The sequence below is a fragment of the Octopus sinensis genome, linkage group LG10 (genome assembly GCF_006345805.1).
Source record: "Octopus sinensis linkage group LG10, ASM634580v1, whole genome shotgun sequence".
NCBI lineage: Eukaryota > Metazoa > Mollusca > Cephalopoda > Octopoda > Octopodidae > Octopus > Octopus sinensis.
This window is the reverse complement of record NC_043006.1, coordinates 24,246,020-24,272,451: the sequence shown is the minus strand read 5'-3', so window position 1 is coordinate 24,272,451 and position 26,432 is coordinate 24,246,020. Positions and strand designations below refer to the sequence as shown.

General features: G+C 34.8%; 1 protein-coding gene across 1 annotated transcript in view; it reads right to left on the bottom strand.

Annotated features, from left to right (window-relative positions):
* LOC115216499 (myb-like protein U) overlaps positions 1-26,432 on the bottom strand; it is a 169,431-nt gene that overhangs the window by 34,909 nt on the left and 108,090 nt on the right. The window contains exon 8 of the mRNA XM_029785926.2: positions 21,346-25,306. Coding sequence (XP_029641786.1) covers positions 21,346-25,306 — 3,961 coding nt within the window. The remainder of the gene's footprint in view (positions 1-21,345; positions 25,307-26,432) is intronic.

Genomic DNA, 26,432 nt, shown 5'->3' with positions numbered 1-26,432 from the left:
AAGCCTTTATCTACTCATACCATCAGAAATGCAGTAACTGACCCATCAGAGACCTGCAATCAACAACACTATTGTTCTCAAATTAAGCTATAAGACATAAAATACAAATAGATCTACAGTGATTGTAGTATTTGCAGCATGCTGCTTGTTCTATCTACAAAAACCGAAGGTAATGGCTAGAATTTACAAAAACTAAAGATGCTCTGCTATTAAGCCAAAAAAAAATAATAATGGGAGTATCTATGCAGACACTCAGCTTTCTAGATATAGCAACACAATTTCTCTGAAATTACACTTTTCTACCTTAATATAAGATAGGATATATTTTTAAATCTTAAATACATTGTAGCTGAAGGAAAAAATGATGATGACCACAGTTGGAATCCTTTTGATCATAAACCTCACAGTCAATCTCAGTGCTGATCTGGCTAGAACTAAACAACAGCAACCCAAATTTTTTTTAAAATTCACTAAATCGTCCAGCCTGAAATACAAAATGTTCTATTCCCCACAACATAATGACATTTTCTATGGTATTTTTTTTCTTATTTGTTGTTCTTTTCATTTTATTCTTTTTGTTTTTGTTCTTTAGAGAGATCAGGAATCCTTGACATTGGCTTGAGCACTACATGAGAGAGAGAAAGGAAGAGGGGGAAAAGGAGGGAGAGAGAAGTTTATTCATTTATGGAAGATATTGAACAAATATTCAACACAATTTTATCTCAAGAATCAAATAAGGAATAGAATGTCCTGATATTAAAAGTTATTAGTAGTAACTCAACTGTCCGTATATTTGGTAAAATAAGCAATTTCTGTAGTACCTGCAACATGTGTTTAGGGGTTGCTTTTGTTTTACTTGGTTTTTGTTGTTGTTGTTTTACTTAGTAAAGAAGGCTGATTTGTAAGGAAAAGGGAGAGAACAAGTCAACTGAAATATTAGCCCTAGGGGAATTCAACTCAAAATGTTGAGACACCAAAACAAGCATGTATACACACAAAAATACATATACTATATACTCACAACAGAACCCTTCAGAAAAAGAGAGAGAATTAAGAAATTAAACAGTTGCTGTTGTTTAAATCCCAAACCAGTCCTCACTAAGCAAACCTATGGCCAAAAGATATTACAGCCATAAATATCCAGTCTTTTTCCAGATATTATATGTCTAGGATTACACTGTCTGATGTGTACTTTTTTTTAAAGATTGTACAGTATGTTTTGGGTGGAATTTGTCAGCTAATTGAAACAGGTTCAGCAACCAACATAATATAAGTTCTTTCTTTGGCTCTGATTTGGTGCCAAGCAAAATACTGATATTTAGCAGTAAAGAAGAATGAAATGATTTTCAACCAGGAACTGAAGCAGCTTTGAGACACATGTTGTACCTCTGATTTGGATCCATTTTGTCAGGTTACATTGATTAAGATCAGATATTTGTGAGAAACAAATAAAATAAGGTGATAAATAAGTAAATAAGTAGTTGGTTGAAACACAGTTGTTTGTGGAGTTTCTTACTAGTAAAAGTATGACGACCAGCTTCCAATCTCAAACAAAAAATAGAAGAATAAGATTAATGTATTTCGTGCCAAACCAAAATAATGGTATGTTATTTGTCAAATGGAGGAAAGCGATAGGCATAATGATAGGATCAATAAGTTTGCTTTGCAATCACGAGTTCCCCACTTCAATCCCACTGCATATCATCTTGGGTTCTGTCATTTACTGTAGTCTAACACTGATAATACTTTGTGAGTGATATAAGGTAGACAGAAACTGTGTGGAAGCCCATTGGATTGATGGTACCTGTAATTCAAAGGGCCGGCTTAGTCAATCATTGATATATAAATAGATAATCATGTAATATCGACACTAATATATAAATATATAATCATTTGATAAATTTTAAAATGATATTTTTACACACACACACTAATAGGTTCCCTTTATATATGTTTAGCTTCTCTTGCACTCTAAGTCTTCTGTCTTGTTGATCAATTCCTCCCATTTCTTATCAACCAATAAAAGTAAAAGATTTCAGTAGGGGACAATCAACAAGGTGTATATGCAAAAAAATATTTTCTTGTATCACTAAGCTTATTTTCTTGTATCACTAAACTGTATTGATAGCTTCTTACCTTCAAATCCTTACCGAAATAACAGGAAGAATTTGTAAGAGGAATAATTTCACATCATCTGCTTTTATTTGTCACTGTTGAGCTATAAATGGATATTTGGGAGTAGTAAATTTGTTGTATGGCACTCAAAGCCTTATGTATAAATCAAGGAGAAAAAAACCACAAAACTCATTCTGCCTCACAAACATACGCATGTTGCTAGATTCAATTCAGATGTCAAAATTTCAGATGATGAAATGTTGCTATATAATGTCTGAATAAAAATACTTGTCCACAGAAGAAATGGTTAGAATGCAGGAAAAAAAAAAAAAAAGTAATTGACAGCTGGTTTGAAATTTTTATGATCCTATTGTCAGGAAAGTAAAGAATTTAGCAGACTTCAAATGTTAATAGCATAGTGAAACAGGCTGATGCTGATCACAATGAGAAATCTGATATATAATGAAAACTTGAAATGTGCTTTAAGTAGAAGACATGATCTTATATTGAAGAATATTCAAAGAAGATGAAAAATGTAATGGTTAGAAGATGAAAAATATGATAAGAATTGTGAAATTGTAGGGTTTTTTTATAAAAATTAATAGACTTCAAAATATATTGAAATTCGACTTAGGGCAAGGCATTATGTGGTAAGCATTCATAACTGAAACAGGGTGTTGAAATCAATAAAAACCTATGTTATCGACCTTTTTATTCTATCTGGGTTGATAAAAATGACTTTATAATTACTGCTAGAATAAAAGATTAACTGAACCCCAATAATATTTCAACTTAAATCAATGAAATGTCTCATTTGACTTTCTATCTATCTTCAGTCTAATAAAAATTCAATACTAGAACATCTTAAAACTAGCTGGTGTTGAAAACAAGACATAATACACATAATACAACTATACATGCAAAAAAAAAAAAAAAAAAAAGATTTTTCATCAAAATTGAAGTGTGGTGTAATCCTTTTTTTAATTTTTAAAATATAACTATTTTTAAAAATTTTGACTGTAAACTTACAATTATATAATTTTGTACAAGCCACTATAGCTATTAAACATGTGTGTGTGTGTGTGTGTGTGTATGCGTGTGCATGTGGAGGGATGAGAGAGAGAGTGTGTGTGTGTGTGGTGTGTGCACGCACGTGTCCATATGGGTTAAAAAGGAAACTTTTGGGCAGATTGAAACCATAGCAAAGCAAAGACAACAAAGAAATTATGAAACTTCTTCTAAGTGAACACAATTGAACCATGCACTGGTTTTATATGAAAACACATAGAAGGTGGCATTATGTCCAACAAAAATTTGGAAGAAAACACTTTATAAGCAGAAACATCTTTTATTATTGGAAAAGTAAGAACATTACAGTGGTGAAATAATAAATCTATACCCAGATTACAGGAAGTATTAGGATCAGTATAATCATCCCACCAAACCTTAGAATTTCGCACAACAGATGTAAAGTTCTTTCCTCACAAACAGGTTTTCACAGTTTTTAATAAAGCAGTTTCATAACAATTATCATTTTTTGTAAAAAAAAGTTTTTAATAATTCATTGCTTTATTTAATTTTTTTTCTTTATTCAAACATTGTTTGGAGGTCAGAAACATGAAGATTTGGATTAGAAATCATTATACAGTGTTTCTTTCTTTTTTTCTTTTTTTTTAATGGATTAGTAAATGATATTTGTGTGTGTGTGTGAGCGCATGTACTTTTATGTGTATAACATAGATATATTTGTTGTGAGCACATAAGTTTCTTATTTTTTTTATTAATGAACTGCAATTACTGCATCTACTAAAAAGTGTTTGCAACAAAATTAATAAACAGTTATTTACTTATAAAATAACAACTTGGGAGGAGAATAATCAAAATAAATATCAATTCAGTACAATCACAACATTTGGGATTCTTAGCCCCCATATCGTAACTCTGCCTGATGAGATATGTCAATTCTGAATTCTTTATATCAGACAGTCATACAGGAAAAAAATCTCAGTACTAACAGCTTTACATTGACTAAAAATGTTAAATAGATTTAACAAATTAAGAAAAAAGAAAATTAAATATGAATTTGAAAAATAATGAAAATTGTGTAAATATAAATGAATTTTATCTTTAAAAAATTAATAATCATATATATACAGCTTTTGGAGTTTTTAATTATGTGAAAAAATAAAATCTACAAAAAATTATTTTATAATTAAAAATATCCAAATGATCAATATAAATAACCAATCATCTGCAAAATTATAATAATACTTGGTTTTGCATGATTAGAAAGTACCAATCGCTAATCTGAAACTGGGTACTTTCAAGAAGAGATGGAGAGAAATAGAAGAGAGTAAAAGAGGGGCTAAAAACAACAGAAAATAATGTTGCAGCAACGTCCCTTGATAGCCTAAATATAATTGCTTGCTAGGAACACAGCAAGTGAAATATATTCTACAGAGTTTTATCTCTCCGTAATTATAAAAGTAATTTTACTTATTTAATCTTGAAAATCATTTCCTCATAAACTTCATCAATATCTTCATAAAATTTAGAACTGTATGGAATCAGAGCAATTCCAAGAACATTTACACTTCAACAATTCTGAATAGCCTTATTTTAAAATTTAATGCTGTTTTTCGTATAGGTTAAATAAATTTTTAAAAATGAAAAAAAAAACACTTTCTAGTCTATATAAACAAGACAAATGACAAATGTGCTTTCCAAATTGATGGCTATAGTTTGAAAACTGATACACACAAACACACACACACACACACACTATTTCATTACAAAAAATTTAGAAAACATTAATGGCAGAAATATTTCTTTATCATGACCATTATTTGAAAATTCTAAGCTGCCATGAAGAGAAACAATTAAGGTGACTAATAGCAGCAACACTAACTATAATACATAAGAATGGCATGGGGAGGTGGTATTGATTTAGCAGCATTTGGGGTTTTCCAGTTGAAGAATTTACCCATTTCTACATTTCATTTCCATTTGTCTACCTACCAGCCTTTAAATTTTACAATGTTAATCATTCTTCACAGAGATATGTGTTCTTTAAGAGCTGTGTCCATGACCTTTGCAGGTCCTCTCAGACTGGTGAAATTGATGCTACTGATGCCTAGCCTGACCATCTCTAGGTCATTTTCTCCAGAAAAACAAAGAGAGAAGGAGCCACGATTTTGTCCAAATGATGCTTGCAACAGAGTGAACTCTGTTATGAGCACACATGAAACAGGAAATGATATACACAAAAAGATATGAAACCTTTACAGGAATATAAATCTACATGATATGAGGCTTTTTTTTTTTTCTTTACATATGTACAATAATTTCATTTAAAGCATTTGGTTTTAGATTTACGCCTTAGTAAATATTTGGATGTTTTAACTAACTTCATAATTTTTTTTTTTAATTGAATTTTGGAATAAAACTTTACAATAAATTATCTACAATTGTAATGAATAAAGGAGAAATTGAAGAGTTTTTATTAATAATTTTTAATGTAATTCACAAAGAGCCAGAGTCAACTACAAATCTCAGTGGCTTTGTGGTGAATACCAACACATGATCTAGTCCCCTACAATTATGATACAGATAAATGTTATTATTCACATTGTAATTTGTTCATTATCTTTTACTTGTTTCAGTCATTAGACTGTGGCCATGCTGGGGCACCACCTCAAAGAATATTTAGTCAAATGAATCAACCTAGTATTATTATTTTTTAAGCCTGGTACGTTTTCTACCAGTCTCTCTTGCTGAACTGCTAAGTTATGGGGACATAAATACACCAACGCCAGTTGTCAAGCAGTGGTGGGGAACATACAGACACAAAGTCTCTCACACACACATATATACACACACACATATATACACTCACACACACAACAGGCTTCTTTCAGCTTTTATCTACCAAATCCACTCACATGGTTTTGGTTTGCCGAGGCTATACTAGAAGACATTCGCCCAAGGTACAACATAGTGGGACTGAGCCCAGAACCATGTGGTTGGAAACCAAGCTTCTTACCACATAGCCACGTCTGTGCCTATAATGTTCTTAAAATGAATACTTTATCTTGTGCGATGGATATTTTAATGTCTTACAGTAATAACTAGAAAAATTCTTCAATAACGACATTGATTATCAATTAAATTGGAAAAAAGAGTTGATAACCAACTCAAAAAATACAGCCAAGCTATACAAAAACATATATTTGCATCAAGAATTAAACTAAGTAATTGCCTATATATAAAAGCATTAATGGTATGGCCTGTGGTTATGGTATACATATCAGAAAAGCAGATGAAAGTTTTCTTGCTATTTTTGTATTAGTTTCAGTATTACATAGGATTTGTTTGTTTTAGCTAGTTACTGAATGTATACAGTCAAAATTTTTACTTCATTATATAATTTATAATTACACAATAATGGCAGATGTTTTGGGGGTGATTTTTACTGAGAGAGAGAGAGAAATTATGCCTTTTTTGCATTTACATTAAAGCTAAAATGGAAAACAATTTGTAAAATGAAAAAATTGAAAAATATCTACCGGACAACAATAATTTCTTTGTTGAGTAAGTAAAAATTAAGCAATCAGGTTCTGTTCCAAGGTATTACTCTCTGCTTATTTAGTGTTCAAAATAGACAGGAGAAAAATTATTCATTTTCATTAAATTGTGCCTCTTAACTAAGCAAGCCAATACTGACAGTTTAATAATCAATCATGACTCTACAGGTAAATTTCATAATCTTTCTAAGGCAGTTTATTTAAAAGTAGTCATTTGGCTTCAATATTAAAAGATAGGGTGGCGAGTTGGCAGAATTGTTAGCATGCCAGGCAAAATGCTCAGTGGTATTTCATCTGCCATTACATTCTGAGTTCAAATTCTGCCGAGGTTGACTTTGCCTTTCATCCTTTCAGGGTCGATTAAATAAGAACCAGTTACACACTCGGGTTGATGTAATCAACTTAATCCCTTTGTCTGTCCTTGTTAGTCCCCTCTATGTTTAGCCCCCGGTGGGCAATAAAGCAACAAATATTAAAAGATGACTTGAAAGACACCTTTCAATAATTCTGTTAGATATTATCTGTAATTACTTTTACTTGACACAATTATAACTTACTTTCTAATCACTCACTTATGTTTCATAATAGGCAGACATTATCATAATCATTTTAGTGGGATCACTGGTTGGCCAAGGCTATACTATCATAAGTCATTCTGAGCGGGATCAATGCCAGAACAGCTGTCTGGCTTCCGTGCCAGTGGGCACGTAAAAACCACCATTTGAGCGTGATTGTTACCAACATCGCCTCACAGGCACTTGTGCCGGTAGCATGTGAACAAAACATTCGAGCGAGGTCGTTGCCAGTGCCACTGGACTGACTCCTGTGCAGGTGACACGTAAAAAACACCATTTCGAGCATGGTCGTTGCCAGTACCGCTGGACTGGCCTTCGTGCAGGTGACACATAAAAGCACTCACTACACTCTCGGAGTGGTTGCCGTTAGGAAGGGCATCCAGCTGTAGAAACTCTACCAGATCAGACTGGAGCCTGGCGCACCCATCTGGTTCGCCAGTCCTCAGTCAAATCGTCCCACCCATGCTAGCATGATAAGTGGATGTTAAAGGATGATGATGATGATGATGATTCTAGATGTAACTTGTGTTCTAGTAACCATAAAAACTTAAGAAGAAAACAAGTGAGAAAGAACAAAGACAAAAACTATTGATCCTAGCCATGAAAAAGTTGCTTGATCCCACAAAGAGAGTAACAGCTTAAGGACATTTAAAGAATTTAAGATATTAGCATAAGGAATCATTGCATCATGGTCTTAATTTTGAAACTATGACATTGAAACTGTGATATCTCCTCGCTCTCTACCATTTTAAAGAATCAAATAAAATTAAAATAATGTTAAAGTTAAAATAACAACAATAGCAACAACGGTTTCAAATTTTGCCACAAGAGCAGCAATTTTGGGGGAGAGGGATAGTCAATTACACTGACCCCATTACTTGACTGGTACTTACTTTATTGACCCTAAAAGGATGAAAGGCAAAGACGACCTCAGTGGAATTGTAACTCAGAACGTAGTGGCAGATGAAATACCACCCAGCATGCTAACGATTCTGCCAGCTTGCTGCCTTAAAACAACAATAATAATAATAATAATAATAATAATAATAACAATAATAATAATAACAGCAATAATAATGGTTTCAAATTTTGCCACAAGGGCAGCAATGTTGGGGGAGGGGATAAGTCAATTACATCAACCCCAGTGTTCAACTGCTACTTATTTTATCAACCTTGAAAGGATGAAAGGTAAAGTGGACTTCAGCAGAATTTGAACTCAGAATATAGCGATGGGTGAAATACTGCTAAGCATTTCATCCACTGAGCTAACAATTCTGCCAGCTTGCCACCTTAATAATAATTATAATGGTTTCAAATTTCGCCACAAGGGCAGCCATTTTGGTGGAGGGGATGAGTCAATTACATCAACCCCAGTGTTTCACTGATACTTAATTTATCAACCCCAAAAGGATAAAAGGCAAAGTCAATAATAATATGAAAATAATAATCCTTTCTACTATAGGCACAAGGCCTGAAATTTCAGGGGAGAGGGTAAGTTGATTACAATGTAATGTGCTCAACTGGTACTAATTTTATCAACCCCAAAAGGGTGAAAGGCAAAATCGACCTTGGTGGAATCTGAACTCAGAACATAAAGACAGACGAAAAGCCACTAAGCATTTTGCCCAGCATGCTAACAACTCTGACAGCCTTAATAATAATAATCATAATAAAATGCCTCAAATACCCAGCTAATTCCAGAGAAAAGAAAAGCTTAAACTTGTACTCAGTTTCCAGTTGCTGCTCTTCATTAATCAATGCTTAATCATCCAGTGAAGCAAAGTTACTAGTTAAACCATTAACAATAATTGCTAGACAAAAACAAAGATGTAAGTCATCATTTAAGAGGAGAAAAATAATAGAATTGATTTTCAGCTCCTAGTAACAAGATAAAGTTAGAAATTCTGCAAACAGATGTAACATTGCAGAAATACAATGCTATAGGAAATATGTTAGTTAACAATGTTGCAAATCAAAAGCCATAACAGCAGCCAAGTGATGAGAACTGATTTATCTCAGGACAGAGACTTTAAAGTTAACAGTAATCCACTGGTTTGTCACACATACAATAGCTGTTTCTGCGATAGGTGCAGTGGCATCGTCATAGCACATAGCATGTTTTATTAACTACATTGTGCTGGTAGATTTGTGAACTGACTCTACTCAGTGGATGACAAGTTCTTTTACTACAGATGATAGACAGTCCAGCACAGCATCTGATAATAGTAAAGCCACTATTTTGGAGTGTCTGAATGGAATAGTAGAGATAACAATACTCTCAAATGTATTTGAATACACTCACCTAACTCATGCTAGTAAGAAAAGAATAAACTGTAACAATACACCCAGGAAATCTTAGAGAAGGGTTGTTGTTGCATACCATTGCTACCTGTGATTGTAGCAGTTTATTGTTGAGCAACATAAGAATTGAATAGCTAAGTAACTTATTCTTCCTAGATGTCTCTACTCAACTACTACAAAATAGATCAACTAGAATGGTAGTACAATTAAAAACATAAATGACTAAAGGTTTTGAAGAGTTAGTTCACTTAAATAACAGAGATACATAACAGTAGGATTATTTAATGGAGCAAAGAAAAAGGTTTAATGTTTCAAACATTTGTACTATTTTGAAGAAAAATATTTTTAAAAAGTCTTATTGTAAGGCCACAAAATTGCAAAAGAGGAAGTTAAAGAATTAGATATGTAAAGAGAATCTGTATGTGTGTGTGCACACACATATATACATATATATGTGTATAAGCACATACATACAAATGCATGCACACATACATGAAGACATGTAGCTAAGAGAATGTGAAGTATTCACAAATGCTTGTGAGTGAAGAAAGGGCAAGAGTAAAAATTAAGTTTAAGTTTTTTTCTTTTGTGCTTCCAAAGGTTGAGCTGGAATGCAAGATAACCTCACATAGAGTGAAATAATTGAATCTTAGTGAAAAGGAATTGTGCGAGTCCAGGAGGAAAGCTAGGTTTAAGGCATGATTAATACCCTTGATATTTGAGGGCAGAGTAGTGACAAGAGATAACAAGAGTGTAAGAAATTCAATGGGACAGCTAAAGACAGTGATAATATAGTGACCAGAATGGCTAAGTTTGTGCAACTTAAAGAGAAATAGATGATGGAGGTATGTGGTATATCGATGATGAGGTTAGTATCAGGGAGAGTTAGTGGTGAGGAAAAGGTAAGTACCTTAATAGTATAGGATAACAGTTGTGGTTTCTAGAGAGTGTGGACCTCGAATAGGTTTAATAGAAATTAAGTAGTTGGCAAGTGTGGCCACTAAGATAAAGGAGTGTGCCATAGGACATACAAATTTTTGTTGGTTTTTTTGTGTGTTTGCTGGGGGGGGGGCAGTTTTCATGAATTGACTTTTTCACTCATTAAATAAATCTTGTGTACACACACACACACACACACACACATATATATATATATATACTCTTTACTCTTTTACTTGTTTCATTCGTTTGACTGTGGCCATGCTGGAGCACTGCCTTTAGTCGAGTAAATCGACCCTAGGTCTTATTCTTTGTAAGCCTAGTACTTATTCTATCGTTTTCTTTTGCAGAACCGCTAAGTTACGGGGATGTAAACACACCAGCATCGGTTGTCAAGCAATGTTGGGAGGACAAACACAGACACACAAACATACACACACACATACATATACTTGTATATATACATATATACGATGGGCTTCTTTCAGTTTTCATCTACCAAATCCACTCACAAGGTTTTGGTTGGCCCAAGGCTATAGTAGAAGACACTCGCCCAAGGTGCCATGCAGTGGAACTGAACCCGGAACCATGTGGTTCGTAAGCAAGCTACTTACCACACAGCCACTCCTACGCCTATATATTTAGGTTAGTTAAAATATGTTTGTGACATATTTCAACTGCTAAAAGGCAAATTCACTGCAGTTACCATGGAGAAAATATCTCCCTTATGGTAAAAAGGTGTGAAAATACCTGGTTTGTTTAGTGTTACCATCTATTAGGAATCCCAGACTTTGATGTTTCAAGTTATTTGACTCTTGTCAATGTGACATAGTTAAGAGTGGAAACTCTGAACAAACTTATAATGCAATAGCTTTATGTAAAATTCAGCCAACAATGTTGACTAATTTGCACTAATAGATCATCCAATCAAGAAAAATAATGAAATGTTAGCGCCAAGCAGTGTTTAGGCATAAGCAGAATTTAGGTTAGTTAGAATATGCTTGTAATATATGCTTGTAATATACTATTTCAACTGCTTAAAGGCAAATTCACTGCAATTACCATGGAGAAAATATCTCTCTTATGGTAAAAAGATGCATTAAAAGCCCATATCTCTTTCTCTCTCTCTTCCAGCCAGAGGTCAGAAATGTAAAACTTGGAATAACAGTTAGTGAAACATTCAAAGTGTATGAAAAACTCTACATCACATATTGAGTAGTCTCTTTTCTCCTTGTTAAAACCATTCTTGTGCCATAGAATACATACACACACACACATACAGGATGATTTTGTCAATTAGCATACACATCATTCAATCAGTAAGATGGTATTTCACTTAACAAAATTTGAAATATGTAACATTTAGGGATGCTTGGATATTTAATATTTACACTCCAGTTTCCTTCACCAATGCTACTGCTATTCAATTTCCTTTCTAACAGCCATCATACAATTGTTGTCCCTCACCTCTCCTATCATCCTCTCACTCCTATCAGGCTGATTGTCTTCTTGTATGTAGTCTTTCATCTATCACCTTCTCACCATGGTTTTTACCTAACCCATAGTATGGGAAAGGAACAAACAAGCAGAAACAAAGTGTAGAGGAAACTCTTGATGAGGATGAAATAACTTTTCTGATGCTAATGAAAGGAGACTATGTACAGCCAGTCGGGTCACAATAATATGCAAGCACACTGTAAAGTGGTTGACAGTAGGAAAGGTACCCAGCTGTAGAAACCATGCCAAAAATATATAAAGCATGAGTGAAACGTGTCTAAGTGGGTATTAATTCCAAATAAGAACTGACTAGGGCTGTAACAACACACCCAACCCATGCAAACATGGAAAACTAGGAATCAAATGATTATGATGGTAACAAATATAACCCCTACCTGCATGTGGTGCATTCTGGGCAATAACCAATAGAACAGCATGTGAATTCCAGGGTCTAAAATAAAGCAACTCTTACCTGAACTAGCTTTTTGACCAAAATCATAGGGTTTCTGGAAAAATTTCTATCTATCTAGTAGGCAAAGTGTCAAAACAGCACAAGCCCTATGTATACAAGGTCATTACATCTCATAGGCTTGAAGTTCATTCAATCATACTTCCTACACAAAAGTCCTTGTTGATGGCCTGGGCTCTCAAGGGAAGTGATTCAAAAGGCTCAGGTTAATAGTGAGTCTAGATGTGTCACAGGTATCAAAAGCACTGCTCTCAAACTATGAGTGTTCATCGTATCTCATTGTTAGAGAATAATTCTCAAATTTTCTACCAAACAGCACAGAGAACAAGGTTTATAGCAAGATAAATGTTTGACACTAGATTGCAAACTCATTTGTGCCAGTCTGAAAAACATTTGATATTTTTAGTACCAAGAATTTTCAACATGAGGTTCTTTTAATACTATGCTAATTGCTTTCTGGAAGTTGCTGTTTCAGCTTAAGTTAATCTTGACTGAGAACAATTATCAAAAAGTATTCTATCCATAACTATCCCATCATTTTGGGAGTATTTAGGACTACAGTATAGAGTCCTTTCTTCATTTAAGAGACTAAGGCATGAATTAAAGGAAATTTTGTTACCCTTTCTTGCAAGTTGAGCAACCATGAAGAGACTCAACTTTGATTGAGCACTCCATCCCATCATGTGTCCAAGAATGCTTTATCAAATGTGGTATGAGAGAGTTGGCTGTTATTCATAACCATTCAAACACATAGAGATTTATATAATACCCATGTTTTCAAAGTTTTGAATTAAGTCATTTTCACTATAAAAACAAGAATTAGAACTTCTATGAAGAAATCTTGCTATTTGTCTCTCTCCCTCCTTTAATATGTATAAAAAACACAAAGATTAGTAAACAGTTAAAGATTCACATCATTGCTACTTGGAATCTACTGCTGCATGCATTCTTTCAGATTTCAATAATGGGAAGCTCTGAGTCACAACAGACTAAATCATCAAACACTTCCAAATATCTATAAATTCTATTATGTGTATTAATCCCTTGGCATTTAAACAGGCCATATCCAGCCAAAATATTCTATTAAAATGTTCAAACTGACAAGGTCCAGCTTCTCACACCTACTAAAAATAAACAATTACATTATTGAAATCTCAAAGCTATGAGATAATGCATGGTTATTTCCAAAACATGAATAAATAAGCATTAACTTTGAGTAATCTGAATCCTAAAGGGTTAAGTACTCTTTCTTTTGTTTGTAACCAAGAACATTTTACACACACGCAAATAACAAATGGTTTTTCTCTCAAAATGAAGGACAGATTAAACAATGTTTATATACATGTGATGCTTCATAAGAGTGAGATATAGACCTTCAGTGCTGGGGATGCACAAAAGTTGGAAAGAAATGAAGTAAGCATTATTCACTGGATGAGTAATGTTAGTATAAGTGAACAGCTGAGCACACCTGAGTTAAGAAGAAAAGCTGGACATAAGAGGAATCAGAAGTAATGTGCAAGAAAGAAGGCTATGATGGTATGAACATGTGATGCATAAGGAAGATACCAGTTGTATGAAGAAATGCCAAGCACTCCAAGTAGAAGGGGAAGGTCACAGAAGTCTGATCTCAGCTGAACTTTATAAAAGACTGTAACTCATGTTAAACACCATTTTATGCAAGCTTGGAAAAACATGTACAAATGACAATGGTGGTGTTGATGGAGATTGGGATATATATCTACAGTTTCGGTCTCTTCCGATCAGTATGTTCATATCAAGTTGCCATATACGGCTCCTCCCTTATCAATGTATTTCCCTACAATCACTCTTTTTCTCTCTCTTTGAAATCAGGTTGCTTGTGTAATGAGGGATAGTATGGCATTGGCTCTGTCTGTATTTAATCCTAACCTTACCATCACCCCTTCTCCACCCCTTACTTCCTCATTCATTACAGACAAACACCACCTCTTCTCACTTACCAGTACACATCTTCATTGCTTTCCATCATTTTCTTTCGATCTCACACTAATTTTTCTTTTAGTCATTGATGATATACATCACATTCTCCTTCTCTCACTTTCTCACATCCACCTCTCCCAGTATTTTCTCTTCTCTCTTTTTCTCTCTCTCTCTCTCACTTATCGCTCTTATCATTCCCTCTTCTTCTGTTATACCTCTAATCCTTTTTCTATCTGATCTCCTTACCAGCAATCATCTATGGCTGTCTATCACCCCCTCATTCTGGTTCTCTTTTATTTCACTCACTCTTCTATTTACAGTGTTGGTGAATGAACACACACAGAAAATATAGACTAAAAAGAATTCCGTAATCTTATGAGGGACAAGATAACTCTAGTGACAATAAAATAGACCCTGCATACTCTATAAAATAGTTAGGAAATGGAAACAGCTTAGAAGAGAGATGTCACTAATCTTTACTGTTTAGTTTAGTCAGGAGGAAAGGCAGTGTCTATGACTCTTTACAGAACCTCAGAGACAAGTGCAAGAGAGGAAGACATCCTCAACCTGGACAGAGCTTGAATGCTTGCAACTGAGTAGATTTCATTAAAGGCATTCAAAGACCAGATGGTAGTGCTGAACAGGGCAATGGATTAAGTGCAGATACTACAATGGAATACAACCAGCACATACTGCGAAGTGGTTAACAATATAAAGGGCATTCAGCCATAGAAAACATGTTAAAACTTAAATGTGTGATTGAAATATGGCCTCTACCTTATTCTAGAAAATCTAAATAAGAATTAACGGTCTATAACAATTTGTACCCCCACCCAGCAGAAAAAGCAGATAAAATTATGACTATGATGATGTTAATATACACACCAAGTAACCCATATCAGTTAATTGACACTTTGCATTTCAGCATGCACGCACACGCACACACACGCACACACACACACACACACACACACATATATACATGATTATCTCTCTATATATAAACGGAAGTTTGTCTGTGCGTTTTCTGTGTGTCTGTTTTCTCGTACCCTCACTCTGACCACGGCTTTCAACCGATTCTGATGAAACTTGACACACACATAGCCCAATGTCATAATTCAAAACTAACGCAGCGAAAATTTTGAAAAGTTCCCCCAGTTCTGAAAAAAATCAATAAATTCGACATGGGGTCGAGAATCAGAAACCCAAACCACAGACCGTCTAGGGGACGCAACTCCACCTTTTTTAACTCTCAAAAAAAATTTACCATCATTTTTTTCCCATTTTTTTGCTATTTTTTGGCTATAACTCTCTAAAAATGCTTTATAGTTATTTCCCTTACAAACCTGAGCAACGCCGGGCGATACTGCTAGTTAAATAATAAATTGAATGGTAGACTACTGGTAAAGCATGTTCACTTTCACAGTATTGGATTAATGAGAGAGACAGAAGATGGAAGATACAAGAATGTGTGTCTATATATATAATTGAGATTCAGCTGAATTAGGTACTTGAGTTGAAGTACCAAGTCAGTCCGGTATTATCCGCACAGCTCGAAGAAAGGTGAATAAAATCAAAACAAGCAACAGGATATCAAGAAGTGATGCAGTACGACCGTTTCAAGCAGCTCCATTTAATTGAACAATGCAATCATTACATCAATTTAAATGCAGAGCTATCACCAGCTGCACAAATAAATAGAATTTTAGTCAGTCGGATACTGTGTTTGTGTATACACACACACACACACACACACACAAGTAAGCACATAAATGCAAAACAAGGTGGAAAAAATAGTACTCAAATACTGAAGGTAGAATAATAGGCACTTTTTATATTAAAACGGCAAAAACATTGCAAAAACTGCTACTCAGAATTTCATGCTCCTGTTCATTGGATAGTTATCAAGAATGGAATGATTCCATTCGTGATCACAACTGTCCAACAAATGGGAACAAGAAACTCTGAGTAGCAGTTTTTGTGATGTTTTTGCAGCTTTAATTAAAAAAACTACACACACGCACACACACACACACACGTGCACATATACACTTATATACATACAGAAACATACACACATATACAAGAGTTCTGTTAGTGAAGTAAGATTTGCCCATGGGTACAGTGATAAATTTAATGTACAGATTGGTGTTCACCAAGGCTCTCTTCTCAGTCCTCTTCTATTCATCATTGTCTTCCAGGTCATAACAGAAGAATTTAAGACTAGAAGCCGATGGGAACTACTATATGCTGATGATCTTGCCCTCATAGCAGAATCTGTAACAGAATTAGAAAGGAAATTCCAGATGTGAAAACAGAACCTGGAATCTAAGGGTCTTAAAGCTGATTTAGTAAAGACCAATCTCCTAGTAAGCAAGAACAGGCAGGACCTTTCACCCTTCTGGTAAATGGCCCTGCTTGATATGTAGGAAGGGTGTAGGCAGAAATTTTATTTGGCGTACCCAGTGCAAGCTGTGGACATACAAAACGGTGCAGTGGAATAGTAGGAAGGTTAACAGAGAAAGTAGTGTTTGTATGTGGAATATGTACAGGAGCCATAAAGACCATAGATACAAGGGAAACTGATTTCCTCAAAGATCCCAGAGGCTCTGTGGAAGTTGTAGATAATGTTTGCTACCTAGATGACTTAATTAGCAATGGAGAAGGTTGTACAGAAAGTGTAAAGGCTAGAATAAGACTAGGATGTGGAAAGCTCAGAGTGCTTTTATTTCTGTTGTCAACCAAAGGTCTCTCTCTCTGAGTGAAGGAAAGATTGTATGATGCTTGCATACAAACTGCAATGCTGCATGGCAGTGAGACATGGGCCTTGAATGCAGAGGATATGGAAAGTCTGGAAAGGAACAAATCGAGCATGCCCCACTGGATGTGCAATGTCAGTATGCATGTATGACAGAGCACCGGTGTACTGAGAGAAAATTTGGACATAAGAGGAATTATATGCAGTGTGCTAATTTGGTCACATGATGCAGATGGATGAGGACAGTCACATACAGAAGTGCTGATCACTTAAAGTGGAGGGAAGATGTGAAAAAAGACCCAGGAAGACATGGGACTAAGTACAGAAGGCTAATCTCAAAACAAGGAGATGATAGACGACTGAGATATGCAGTGCATTGTTGTACTCAAGAAGTCCTACCCACCACAACAGAATTGATGCCCTAAAACCAAGGGACCACATAAAAAGCATTGGTGTGGATGCTAGTGCCACATAAAAAGCACCCTGTACAATATGTAAACAGACTATGGAACATGGTGCAAACCCTGGCCTTGCCAGTTCCTGTCAAGCTGTCCAACTCATACCAGTATGGGAAAACATGTTAAATGTTGATGATGATGATCTATATATTACACATATATGCATAGACACACATATGTGTATACTTTTATACGTGCGCATGCGCGCACACACACATGCAGACATGGCTGTGTGGTTAAGAAGTTTGCTTCCCAACCACATGGTTTCAGGTTCAGTCTCACTGTATGGCACCTTGGGAAAATGTCTTCTACTATAGCCCCAAGCCAAGCAAAGCCTTGTGAATAAATTTGGTGGACAGAAAGTGAAAGAAGCCAGTCACATATATGTACATGTGTGTACATGAATATGCATGTGTTTGTGTTTCCTTGTCTTGACATCATGTGATAGTTGTAAATGAGTGCCACCATCATAAAAATGCTGCCCTTCATTTCCAATCTTCTGTGTAAACATATCTGGCCATAGGAAATTATTACCTTACTTGGAAAAGAGGTGAGGATTGGCAACAGGAAGGGTATCTGGCCATAGAAAATCTGCCTCATGAATTCTATCTGTCCCATGGAAACACAAAAAAATGCATTAACATAATAATGATGATGTGGTCCATAAATGATGATATATAAATGCAGTTACTGTCCTATAACTATTAGAAGTCTCATCTGAAATCCTAACATTCTAATCTACATGACTTCAACATGTAGCTCCTTAAAAACTTCAAGGACTGTTAACAAGCAAAAGACTCACAATGATCACCTTTCTTGTATAATGTTTTCAGAAAACAACTAGCTTCCTTAAAATCTCTCAGACAACATTATATAACTAACATTGAGTCTGAATATGCCACAAAAACAGAATTGTAACCAAAATTCAAACAATTAAGCACATTTTTTGAGATGAAAGATTCTTTTTCTACTATTTGATCTTACTGGCTTTGGTCACTGTTTAATCAAGGGATTTAGGTGATTATATAAATCTGCAGTACTTTACACATAAAGAAGAAAAAAAAGCAAAATTAACCTGGGTGGAATTTGAACTCATAGCATAGACAACATAACCAAATACTCTACGGTGTATTACCTGCTACTCTATCAGTTCTGCCAATCCACTACGACATCTAAACAAACACTACATAACTGGCTTGAACTTCAATAATAATCAAGAACTTATTACCCTTAATTTAGAAACAAAATTTCTTGTTTGAATCCAGTCTCTATTTACTCATTGAAAATATGATACCTACTGATCATCCGGGATCAGAGTGATTAAAGCATAGCGTAGATATAAATATTGTAAATATGTGGTCAATAGTTCAAATAACTCTGATGTTATCAACACCAAACATATCTCAGATCAATACAGATTTAATCAAACAACTGCAAGCTTTGCTTTCTATCTCAAGAAAGGAAGTGTGATATGATAAAAGTAGATAAATTGTCTGACATAATTTTTTATATTAGAAACATATCCTAGAAACACAAGGAGGCTGTTTTGCAAAATACAAGATAAATTATAAACTGATAAGTGAGATAATTTTCATCTATAGCTAGCATAATTAGTAAAAGTAAAACAATTTCTTGCAACCATTAACCAACAATTTGTTAGAATTTATTCATTCCCAGGAATGTTTAAGTTTCAAGATTGAAACTGAATTGCAATTATCCATTTTTAGTAAATATATAATAATTAAGCACTTGAGAAAACTTTATTGGGGGTGTGGTGATTTAACAACTACACTAAAATATACTTTTATCAAAACAGTTTCCATCATCAATTTGAAATTTTGTTCCTTTTTTTTAACTACTAGAAATCTCTTTGGAATTAAAAAGATCATTCTACTTCCACACATCTTGAATGAATCACAAGCCAGTAGTAATTGTAACAATTACCTGGATTTACCTGAGAGATTGTATGTACTGTAATTTCAGTGACATTAACATAGAAAATTGACTTTCACAAAAAAATAAATATGTAATGTAAATACCACAACAAATATACGTGATATGTGATTTGTAGAACAGTGAAGAATATTTAAAATTTGAACAGAAACTAACACCTCCCACCTTTTAATTCTAAACAGTTTAAATAGCATCTCTGGAAACAACTATCCATCTTCAAAAGGTAAGAAATAGAACAAAATATTACTCCTAGAGAGAGATAGTGTGTGTGTGTGTGTTTGTGTGTATGTGTGTGTGTTTGTGTGTGTGTGTGTTTTAATGCAAAATTTTCCACCAAGTATAGCATTTATAGGCTGCAAGTGTGATATGTCTTTTTGAAGCAACTGAAGAATATCAGGGAGTTCAGAAAACTTTAGTGCTTTTTAATGCACTGCACCAGTGCATATGTATTCTTTTGTGATAAAATGCAATGTATACATCCATCTCTGTTTTAAAAAAAATTTAATATATATTTATATAAACTGGTGTTTCTTAACACTTTTACAGCCTTAGTGTGATGTGAATCAAAACAAGTCAAAAATCACTGGCTTGGGTATGGTTAAAATTTTGCTGAAGCACTGCATAGCATTTAGAAATTCATCTATGATGGATCTCCATTATTCAACAATAAGGATTCAGTTATTTGATTATCTGAATTAACATGAAAGTGGCTGAACTTTCCACGGCTATATTACCCTTAATGTAAGTCTCAGGCAGACTCAGCATGATAGTGTGTGACAAAGTTGTACCTTTTGAATTAGAAGCATAATCCACCCAACAGACTACAGTTCAGTCTCCATCTCAGTCTCCCTAATTTACATCTAATTTTAACCATATGGTGTGAGTTGACTCAAGGTTATAGAAAATTACATTTGCCTAAGATGGTACACAGAGGAATTGAACCCAGGGCTTGTAGTTGCAAAGCAAACTTCTTAACTAATCAGCAATGCTGCGTTTAGAGAAATTAATCTATCTTGCTCTACTAAATACAGAATTTTCAGCAACAGATAGAACAAAAAATTACAATCAAGAATAATTTTAAATACAAACTAGTAAATGAGTAAAATACAAACCAGATTATAATAGAAAAAGTTTTCTTCTATGAGAGTAGTCTTACCTGTGCTTTATATTTGCTTTAATTAATACACATGAGAAATAAATTAATGAATGATGTTAATAAAACTAGATTGGTTAGGGGATGGAAAATATAGATGAATAACTAACTAACAAAAAGTTCGATGGGAGGGTAATTTTCTTTCCATTTGTTTTCAGCTAACTCTCTTTCTTTCTCTCTCTCTCTCTCACACACACACACACTGAGATCAACACATTACATAAACATCAATATTAAAAACAATGATGGTAGTCTAAGAGGGTAAAATGCTCAGAACAATGACAAGTGAGATGATACTGAAATGTTAACACTATCACTACTTAGAACCAAATATTGATAAATGAAAAATAAGTATTGATAAAAAAAAACTTATCAGATACTGCATTAATAACATCTCTTACATATGCATTTTTTTAAAAAATAATAAGGAAACAGTAACAACAGTTAGTTCCAATTCAGTGAATAATCTTAAATAATTATTATCATTATTATTATTATTATTTTTTAACATCCTCATTTTTAAAACAATTTTCCCCCCCCTTTATTTCCTCACATCCATTTTACCAAGTTTTCCCAAAAGCTTACCTGTTCATTAGTTTCTGGATGTGTTCCAGATGGCTTATCTTGCTTTTTGCATGGTTTTCTGTCTTTTTTAGATGCTGGCTCTGAATGTTTTGTAGTATTAGGATTAGTAACATTGATGATGGGGGGTGGAGGAGAAAGCAAGGAAGGAGGTGGAGTGGGAAGAGGAGGGGGAGGAGGTGGCTGAGGAGTAGTGATAGAAGAAAAAGTTTGTTTATTTTTCAAGGCAGGTGTTTGGTTGGAATGCTGGTCAGTATAAGCAGAGCAATCCAAGCTGTCGTTATTCCTGACACAGGTTGACTGCCATATGCCCTTACCAAGAATACTGAAGTTGCTGGTTCCAGCCAGTCCCATACAAGCGTTTAAAGTATCTGTATTCAAAGAAGTAGGAAGCAGTGGCTCAGCAACAATTGCTGAACTCGATTTCACATATTTAGTCAAGTTACTGCTATTCAAAGAGGTGGTAGTGTTACTACAAGGGAAACTTGTACCAATAGTATTCCAAGTAGATGCTGTCGTCGTAGTGCTGTAAGAGTTCACTTCAGGGGCATAATGAAGGTTGTTATTACTATCATTGGGACTAGATGTGCAGTTTGAAGAAGGAGTGAACACATGGGGATTTGAAAAGTCTGACTGAAAATATGACTGAGCATTGGCATGACTGGATCTTACAACTACAGGCTGTGAAGGAGAACTGATTGGAGAACCCTGCAAATTTTTATTATCTGGAGAAGTTGCAGATTTTGTATTTTTTACCATTTGTACAGACAAGCTACCCACAACTTTATTTATGTGGTTATGATTCATTAGAGACTCTGAGGAGTTGGGGACAGAATTAGTAGGGAGTGTTTTCATAATGCTATGTGGGGACTTTAAACGAGTGCTTGATTGAATTTGTTGTAAAACAGGTTGAATTTGGTGTACTCCTTGTAAAACAAATTGGGTTTGACCAACTGGAGTCTCTGAACTACTCTGAATCGAAGATGGAGAAACAATCCCATTATCATCTTTCTTACAAGAATTTCCTTGGGCAACAGAATTTTCAGAATTTTTGTTTATCTGACAAGACTGAAAACCAGTGGATGGAATCGAGCCACACACAGACATTGGTGAACTGACTACAACTGTTTTAGCTGAGCCAGCTTTTGAATTTGAATTCAGATAAGGTAAATTATTATATGTTTGCAAGGGATTACATGAAGAGGAGACACTCGGACATGGCTTGGTGTAATTGTTGTTGTTTGGTCTTTTCTGTCCACTAACATATTTGGCAAGGGTTGTTGATACTGACAGTTCTCCAGCTGATGATAAGGGCAATGGCAAGGCAATGTCTTTCTTACCCATCCCTTGTGGTGCTACATTATTTGCAACAGCAGCTGCTTTGCGTGAATTTTGAGCCATTAGTTCAGTTTCAGCTTTCAAAACACTTGCAATTAGAGCATCAGTCACAATGCTTGGTGTACCTGGCTCTTTAGATGTCTTATCTTTGTTCTTTCGCTGATTTCTCTCTTTCTTTTGTTTACCATATGATGCATTAGAATTCATAGGAGAATTCACTGCAACTGGTGCTCTATGACAAAGTTTCTTTCCAGGCAATGGAGCATATTGACAAGATTGTATATTCCTTTGTACATGGCTAATTGGTGCCCGTATAAAGCCAGGTTGATAAGAAGATGAGTTACACATATTTCCTGTCATAGGATTGTTGTTGTTGTTGTTGGCAGGAGATAACTGCATATAAGTGTGTTTGTTATTTCTATCTTTAACAGAGCAACTTTGAGGGGACATCATAGCGCAATCAGTCTGCATGTTACCATGTGAATTAGGGTCATTCCCAGTAACAATGGCAGTATTCGATCCTGGTTTTTTCTGCAGTGTCACTGAATTAGTATCAGAAACTTCTGCTTTCAGCATAGGCATATGTACAGAATTCTGATGCGAATTTCCAGATCCAATTGTAGACATTTGTTCTGCAGAAGACATCTCATGAGATTGTGGTAATAAAAGTGGCATCTTTTTACTTGAATACATACAACATGATGAAGACTTAACTGAAATGTCGTTGGTATTTACAGTTGACTCATTCCCCACAGTTGAAACATGTCCATCTTGGCTTCTATTATGTGAAGAGATCAATTCTCCTTTATTAATTGAAGCTTGTTTAGAGGATTCAGGTGCATTGTGAAGAATATCATGGGCCAATTTAATCAGGTCTTGTCCTGAATCAGTAAAACTAGGATTTGAATAAAGTTTACTTGAAGAGACTTGCTGTAATTGTTCATTAGTAGCAGAAGACTGCTGCGACATATCAGAATACTGTACAGTATGTTGAGCCTGCTGCAGCTGTTCCTGACATGCATCTTTAGGTTGTTGTTGATGATGATGATGGTGATGATGGTGGTGATTGTTACTGTTGTTGTTCTTGCCATTATATTGGTGATGCTGGTGAGGATGATATTGCTGCAGTTGCTGATGCAAGTGAGGATGCAGTTGTTCTTGTTGTTGTTCTGGGACTTGATGATCTTGCTGCTGTTGGTAGTGTTGTAATTGCTGATTCTCCTGAGTTTGTTGCTGCTGCAGAGAGGGATATTGTTGCTGTTGAGGATACTGGTATTGTTGTTGTTGTTGTTGTTGTTGTTGTTGTTGTGAATAAGAATACTGCTGCTGTGAAAGAGGAGGGGAGTTCAGTTGTTGCTGTGGTGATTCTTGAGGCTGTTCCACCAAACTGCCGGCACAGCTCTCATCTGAACACATGCAGCAACATGTCATATGTGATGAGTTACATTCCTCAGACATACAACCATCTTGCATGCCCTTACCATCTGAGTAAAAGCCAGCTTCATTACCATTTGAGGTATGATCTGCTGTAAAACCACAGCATGATTCATGATTGCCATTGGTGTTAGCAAGTGGACTGGATCTTTTCTGTTTATCTGTTAAAGACTGACTGTTGGCATTCATTGGGTGTGGTAGGTGAAGATTGTTGTTCAGTTGCCCACAGTTTGAATTGGCTTGGCAAGGTGGAGCAGGACTACTGGAACAACTATAATAAGAACCATTCGTTCTAGATGGCTGAAAATGTCCTGAACAGCACTCTTGTTTCAATTTTTTATGCAAGGGTTCATCATGATTTTCAAATGAAGAATTTTCATTTTGAACCATATTATTTGGAATGCAACCTTCAGCTCCAGGTTTGAAGCCATATATATTTTGATTTGAGGACATTCCTTTCATAGCAAGATTGGTATCCATTAATTCTTTCTTCACTTTTTTTACCTTCTTCTTCATCTTTGTGTTGGAATCTGCATTGAGTGGAGTGAATTTAGACAAACCATCATATGAATCTGAGTGAGAAACTTTATCTGTTATTTCACCATTTTCTCTGAAATGCTGTGCAGATGTTTCTTTATTCACCAGCAAACCAGAACTATGTGTCATGGCTCCATATGCCTGAGTGTGAGGTGACATATAGTTGTGAGATGGTGAAGTGCCATTATGATAATTATTTGGCTGCATACAAGAATAAGATTGTGCAGCACAACATGAAACAGGACAACTATAACAACAGCTAGAATTATTAGGTGACAGACAACCATTTCTGTTAGATTTCAGTAAACCATCATTCATTACAGACTCCATTTGATTTTTCACTATTGTTTTCACTGTTTCATCTATTTCAAGGTCTTCTTCAGTTTTCTTCTTACGTTTTTTCCGTTTTTTTAGTAAACAAGTATCATTAACTGATAACTCATGTTCTATTTTGAGACCGACTGGCTCCTCAGCAGTCTCTGACATAGCTTGTCGAATCTCTTCTTCAGTTATATCCTTCCAAGGACCATCTTTATCTTTTTTCATGCCAGGAGGGCGACCACGCTTTTTCATGTTTTCCAGTTTAGTGACTGGATGTCTTTTTGTGGAGACAGTTCCAGAACTATTGGCTTCAAAAGCATTTCGTTTGTCACCACTAAAAACAAGAGAAAAAATATAATACTAAAAAGAAACAATTTAAAAAAAAAAATTTGTGATGCAAATAACATTTCTAAAAACAGAAAGTTATTTTACAGTTAAAAAAGAAGGGTGAAAAAAACTGATGTCTGGAAAACATTATATATCATGGAAGGAAGAGTAGAGGATAGTAGATCAAGAGGCTAGCAAAGAAATCAATATCCTGAGATGGTTGGACTCACTCTTAATTGAGAAGACTTTCATTGTAGTGTCATCAATGTGCTGCAGGTGTGCGATACATGATGATAACAACAATGATTGTGCATAGAATTTCAACATTACCACAACTCATTCAAAAATTCAGTTCAAAGGACATTCACATATTTTCACACCAATTTAATATCACTTGCATACCAACCCAACAAGACAACATAAACTAGACTAAATAGGATATATCAACAACATTAAACATAATGGTCATAATACACCAAGTACACTGCCAACTACAATGGACACAATATACAAACTAGACCCTACATAAAATACCAACTACACTGGACATAATAGATCAAATACACTGGATATAATATACTAACTAGAGTGAACATAAGGTACAAAATTCACTGGACATAAAATACTAACTAGACAATACATAAAATACTGACTAGACTCAACATAATATAACAACCTGACTCAACGTAATAAACCAACTAGACTGGACACAATATACCAATTAGATGGGACAAAATATACCAACTAGACAGGACAAAATACATTAACTACACTGGATATATTATACCAAATAGAGTCAACATAAGATAACTACACTAGATATAATATACCAACTACACTAGACATAATATACCAAGTAGACTGAACACAATACATTAACTACACTGGACATAATATACTAACTACTTGAAACAGAATAAACACCAACTAGACTGGATATAATATACCCACTAGACCGAATAAAACATTCCGACAAGACTGGACATAATTCCAACAAGAGAGGACATAACATACCAATTAGAGTGGATGTAAAATACCAACAAGACTGGACATAAGATGCCAACTGGACTGGACATAATATACAAACTAGAGTGGACATAATATACCAACTAGGCTGAACATAACATACCAAC